This window comes from Xenopus tropicalis, chromosome 5 (assembly GCF_000004195.4).
Source record: "Xenopus tropicalis strain Nigerian chromosome 5, UCB_Xtro_10.0, whole genome shotgun sequence".
Taxonomy (NCBI): domain Eukaryota; kingdom Metazoa; phylum Chordata; class Amphibia; order Anura; family Pipidae; genus Xenopus; species Xenopus tropicalis.
Genome location: NC_030681.2, coordinates 119,518,377 through 119,524,728, shown reverse-complemented (window position 1 = coordinate 119,524,728; position 6,352 = coordinate 119,518,377). Strand labels below are relative to the sequence as shown.

Sequence of the window (6,352 nt, the reverse complement as noted above, 5' to 3'; positions counted from 1 at the left end):
TACACATTCACAAATACTTTAATAAATCTTTATCTAATTATTTCTCTATACTCTTAGTAATCTCATAGGTACGAATAAACATTCTCATTTCTATATAAAAATGACAAAATTTACACATCTCCTATGTACACGTAAATATGCTTAATTAATATAAAACATAGAATAGCGACTCTTAAAATAGGAGAAAAAGGTAAAAATAAGATTAGATTTTACAAGTAGAATAATGAGCTTGTGAGAGGGAGTGCATGATCCGCATGGTGGGTCTCTGGGTGCCTCCATCAGCAGTGATACTTTATAATAAATAAATTGATAGTCCCGGTTTCATTTAGGCAATCTCCCTTTTTTATATCAAATGGTTCCAATTCTGGGAGTAATGCATTTAAAAGAAAATCTTTTTACGAGGATGAGCTCTGCAGGCTTGTGTAGGTCCTACTGGCTGATCGAAGAGTACACGGCCTTTCTGTTCCCTGCGGCTTTGCCTGTTCCTCTCGGTAAGGGATCTGCAATCAGAAGGAGAAGAATTGTTACAAGGGATCTTTCTTTAAAGTGCATCTGTTCAGCCTGACCACCTAAGTCATATTAACTTTGCCTTTGTTCTACTTCAGAATGATATTATCATTAAAGAAATCCAGTTTTACTGGAAATGAGAGAGAACCGACATGTTCTGATGAGAATTATAAACCCCGGGGCTTTGGGTGAATGTTGTTTTTTCAATTACATGAAATAAGCGGCCCTTGTTTTGGGGCACCTTCCATCTCCACTCAACTCTAACTTCTGTATATCTAGGGCACTTTGAAGAGCCTTCAGGAGACTTCATTGTCAACTTTGTATTGAAATGCCACTACCAGTGAAAGGGTCACTGACATATTAAGGTGAACCAGTGGTGCTTCCTATTTATACCTGTGGGAACGTTCAGTGTATGAATGCAAAACCCAGGGTGCACAAGTACCTTCACCACATATGTCATTATCAAGAGACCATTGAGTGTGTCACTTACTATTTACCCCCATGCTCCCTTCACTTGACTTGTTGAGCGTGCCCTTAGAAGAGATACTTGTGTGGGTGGAGTGGGGGGGGGAAGACGTACCATTAATATGTCTTATATAATAATGTTTGTCATAAAATAGATGCACCTACTTAAATAACTGCAGTGAAAACCACCAATTGCTGACTGATCCTCCTCAAAATGACAGCACCTCATACACTAATAATTGCAGTTGATGTTTAATAGACTTTCCAATCAACTAAAAATACCTGTGCCCAAAGTGTCCCCTTCAAATGCCAAACTCACTGCCCAGCAAGGTAATTGAGGTTGTTAGTAAGAAGTCTTTCCTGCCTCCTTCAGCACCTGTACAACACTGTAGTGGGTCAAGTGCTGCCCTTGGCAATAGACCTTTAACCTTGCCCTCACTGCAATGATCTGAACATACACAGTACAGTCTGCGCTGTTCCCCCTCAGCTTCACTTCCAGATTTAGCTGCAAGTGGGAGGTTGGAGGGGAAGGCTGGGGAGAAGCTTTTTTCTCTATATAGGCACCTGTGGGTTCACCATCACTAAAACTGCAGCCCTGACATAGGCATTTGGGTGCCTATATAAAAACAAGCTCCTCCTTCTGCATTTACTAAATGAAAAGCTATGTACATAACCTACATACTCTTAGCCATGGAACTCAAAGGGGGTAAGACATAATAAGACAAATGAAATGCGAATGCTACCAGAGCATGTGCTGTAGCAAAAAGGGGCACAAAATTGTACCCCAAGGTATTGGCAGGTACAAGCTTTGCTTGGCACCTTGCACTGGATTAAAAGGTACAGAGCACAGCTTACAGGACTTAAAGGGGAATCTTGTACTTATGTACAGGAACTCAAATGCCTTATATCATCCAGCCCATCCCAGCTAGCACAGGCTAAGGGGAGTTTTGGGGGATACCTGTGTGCCAGCCCCCCTGGATGCAGTGCTAATGAAGGCAGATGGTGCTACAGTAACAGATCAATGGAATATTCCTATACATTGCTAAAGGCAAGGACAGGTGTGAGCAAGTCATACACATGGAGGACACACATACCCATTTTCCCAATGGTACTGATAGAAATGTTTGAAATAGAAGAGAAGCGGAACACACAAAGGCCATATGAAAGCTTATAAAGAGAAGAAATAGTGATGGTTATTTATGGGTCAAAATGGCTGTAAATGCAAAAACAAAAAACAGGAATGACACAGTTACAAACACAAACAATGCTTATTATGTGAAAGATACTTGCATCAAATGAGCTTGTTGTACAACTGTATAGTTGCACTCAGGCCCGCTCTGTCCTCCTGCCTCTTGTTCCAAATCAAGCACAGTTGCACCTATTGCAGAGGAACCCAGGAGCTACTGCCACCTCCAGACCAGGCAATAGTTCCAGGGTTCCCTCAGCACCCTGTGTCAATGGGCACAGCACATTTGCAGCTAAAGAATAGGGTGCACACGTCCCTTGCAGGTCGAACAATTGAAATTATATCAACCAGACTCTGGGGCTATAGCATCCAATCGTCCAGTAGGGGGCAATATAAAAGCACTGAATTTACCTGTTCATTCATGACTTCGGAGAGCTCTGAAAGGATCTCTCTGTAATGGGACTTCATCTCTTCTTGATATTCAAGCTGATCCTCCTTTATTAACCGTTCATTCACCTCCAGAGCAAGGCCACATGTATCTGCAAATTGCCTGCAGGCAGACAAGTGTAAGGAAAAGAATAGGCGTTTGTATGGAGCCAGCATGATGTTCTTATAAATATCTATATTATATATATATATATATATATATATATATATATATATATATATATATATATATATATATTGATACATATATATTAGTTACTAAGGCAACAATGTATTGGTCTAGTATAGATATCACTTAGGGTCACTCCGGGCTACGGCTGAATTATTAGTATATTACCTGAAGATTTCCTTTAGGTGTCGAACTTGACTTTCAGGATAATTGCTGGCATTTGATTCAGTTAAAAATGCTCGTGCGTATGCCATAGGCCCAGCATTTACCTGCAGGGAACAATGATTGTCAGGACATAGAACAAAGAACAAATTTGAAACAAACTACTGGATCTAATTTATAAACACTGGCCAAATTTGCACCTAGGCAGGAACCACTGGCAACCAATCGAATATCTGCTTTTATTGTTCTATGTGCAGCTGCCTAAAAAATGCTAATCACTGACTTGTTACTATCAGTTACTGCCCAGCGGTAAATTTGCCCAGTGCTGATAATCGAACTCCAGTTTTTTAAATATGAAAGACTAGGAGCTGAATTTTAATTCCAAGGTAATTGCCATGCCATGATTTACCAAGGCCGTGTCCTATTGTGCCTGCCATTCCCTTAGTTATCAAAAAAGACATCTCTCTTTGTATGAAGCCCAAAGGGTATGGCAGCTCTTCCTTTATATTTAATTGGAAAAATAAGTGAAGACCCGCCAGAATTAGAATAAAAGGTTCAAATGAAGTTGTGGGATTAGTTTTTTGCCAGTTTTAGAGACTGAAAGCCAGTTGGATTTTCCACTCTTACCTTCACACTGACGCTTCCCTGAAGTTTGAGCTGCAATCTTATCATGTCAACATCATCCATGGTGCAAAGCTGCTGAAGTTCCAAAACCTTCTTGGACATTTCATCTATAGCCACCTCTATGGGATTGAGTTCTGAACTTGTCTGGCTCACCACTTGGATCCGTTTCTTCACATAAGCAAAGGAATGACTTGCTGCGTAGAATAGGGCCAGAGAATAACAATGTGCATTCTCATTATCACATTATCATAATATAAGCAGTTCTTATTCAGAAAAGTGAAATACTGAGCAAAGCTGCTCCATATAAGGCTGTGACAACATGACTTCCCATCTGTGCCTAGTATAAAACTGCTGCACACCTACATGAGAAACATCAATTCCCCTGCTACAAAGAAATGTTTTCAAAAATGACATTCAGTCTATGGGAGTGGCATTGCGGGTGGCTGTTTGTTATTCCTGCAGAAGTGCCGCCTACGAATAGGTTCTCACTTTGTCCTATGACAGAAGTTTGCTTGCCCACACACACTTAACCCTTTGTCAGTGCTGTGGTTCTTTAGGTTGGGCTAAGATGGGTGACTTGTCAGCCAGTAGCCACACAAGCACATGGCACGCATGACTCTTGCTGATAAATGTGCAGTAAAGGGCCATGCAGTGAAATAGGCAACACAAAGCAACTGCACAGTGATACCTACTTGTAAGCACAGTCCGTCTTTTGCACTGTTCCTCAACGCCACCGTGCTTCTTCCCAGACAGTGTGAAGGGTGTTTCGAATACAAATCTGCTGATATTGTGATGCTTCTCGAAATCAGTTTTTCTGTCCATGAGCTCTTTTTCGTCAAAATAAGGAGTGACATAGGTCACTTGGATGTAGGCAAATTTTGAATCAAGTTCTTTTGGGTTGACCTGCATTGAAATGATAAGATAACGTAGATATAGCACAGACAGAAGCAGGAAACATCAATTAATTAAAATCTACAGATAGATAGCTTATCCAGAAAATAACTTTCCTCCATATGTAATAAAAGGCACTAAGTTTGCCCAGGGGCAGTAACCCATATCAACAAATAAGATATTTGCTTTTAAACAAGTGACTAGTAAATGCAAAAGCTGATGGTTGCTATAGGTTACTGCTCCTCAGCACACAGTAAATTCTATCACATATCCCCCCTATGTCTACAATATTCAGAATAATAGGTCCCATGTCTGTATTCATATGTTGCTTTGTGGCATTAAAGTGTGATTTACTGCTGTTCCCCTTTCATTGTTTAGCATGATAAAATCCAGTTTTGTTTCATCTTATTTGCACAAAATGTGTATACAAAAGGGCTCATCTAAGAAGGGCAATTGCTAAATTCACAGATTTAAATTATTGTCCATGTTGGTGAATCTCACACAAGTTGCATTCACAGTATTCTGGCGTGAATGTGTGCGTTCAAATTGGTGTTCATGTGTAGTTCACCAGGTTACATGTGTAGGTGCAACACACAAAAGGAATGGGAAGCTTCTCAAGGCAGGGGTTAATACCTTTCCTTGCATCTGTGCACCCTGTTTATTCCACCTTGCACCCAATTTAGCAAGGTATAGTTACCTGGTGCAAGTACAGAGGTGTCTGTATTAAATGTGAAAAGCTTTTAAATGCACAGACTACTATGAAAACCATGTTTAGTGCCATGACTCTATCTATTAAGAATTCTTAATTCTCTAAACAAATATAGAGATTATATTCAGCACTTTATTTATATTTCCATAAAAAAACACAGAGCTCCATGTAGCACAACTGTGGCCTGATTCAGGCAGTGTTTCAGGCAGTTCCCTTGATTATGGCAGGATCACCCTAAAGTGTCACGCCACAGTAATTCTACTGGAACCTGTGTGTTTTTTATGGAAATATAATGTCATAGAGGCCAGAACGCCTCTCATTTCAAAAAGTGCATCTGTTAAGTAGATGTGAGTGATGCAGATGCCACATAACCCTGTGAGTCTTGAGTGAGCCCTTAATGATTGTTATCCTGTTGTTTTAAGAACACACTGGAAAATGGGAAAGGTTCTACCCACTGAACCTCAGTCAGCACCCTTTTCTGTAGTTATTATAAGTCTAGAGTTAATTGCTAGTGGTGCCATTAAAAGGGAGGGAAACATGTTGTGAGCCACACAATAAAGGTGTGCGCACGGTGTGATCAGTTTTCATCTTTTTGGATTTGGTGCCATTACTTCCCATTGTATATCCTTCCATAAACAGAAACTACAGATACTCTGCTCTGCCTGGTCATCATCTACTTTGTGTTACCTTATTGGAGTCTTGAATAATCTTGACATTGTCTGCTCCAAATTTATCAGCATACAGTTTTAGCAGTCTTTGGGAAATTTCTGATAGCCCTGTTAATTTGGGTTCCTTGTAGATATATTCTTTTCCTTCTTCTTCTTCAAAGAAGCCCTGAAAGGAATAAACACATACTTCAGTCTACAGAGAAATGCACTGGGATTTATTCCCAAAAGCTCAATAGTCTCTTTTTAGTAATTACAGGGAGAGATCACAAGTTTTGCAGCCAGTAGACTGATGTAAGATAAGCCTTTGATGCATAAAAACATACAGATTTAATATATATGGGGCTTATGTAGGAACACTGAAGTTATTTCAATTCAATGTGTTATTTCCCATTAGTTATGTAATGGCAAAAATAAAACAGACATGTATTATAGAACACATAGAGAGGAAAGAGTAGTGCTGATGCCTTTTATTCAGACCTAGTCCATACATTTATATACTGTACTTATACAGCATGATGTATTCT

General features: G+C 39.8%; 1 protein-coding gene across 7 annotated transcripts in view; it reads right to left on the bottom strand.

Annotated features, from left to right (window-relative positions):
- Positions 1-6,352, bottom strand: part of dock10 (dedicator of cytokinesis 10) — a 156,408-nt gene continuing 150,056 nt past the window's right edge. For all 7 annotated transcript variants that reach the window (XM_031902394.1, XM_031902392.1, XM_031902390.1 and 4 more), the window contains 6 exons: positions 5,848-5,994; positions 4,253-4,463; positions 3,564-3,754; positions 2,943-3,043; positions 2,570-2,708; positions 1-500 (listed from right to left, as the gene is read on the bottom strand). In XM_031902394.1, coding sequence (XP_031758254.1) covers positions 396-500; positions 2,570-2,708; positions 2,943-3,043; positions 3,564-3,754; positions 4,253-4,463; positions 5,848-5,994 — 894 coding nt within the window. In that variant the 3' untranslated portion in view covers positions 1-395. The remainder of the gene's footprint in view (positions 501-2,569; positions 2,709-2,942; positions 3,044-3,563; positions 3,755-4,252; positions 4,464-5,847; positions 5,995-6,352) is intronic.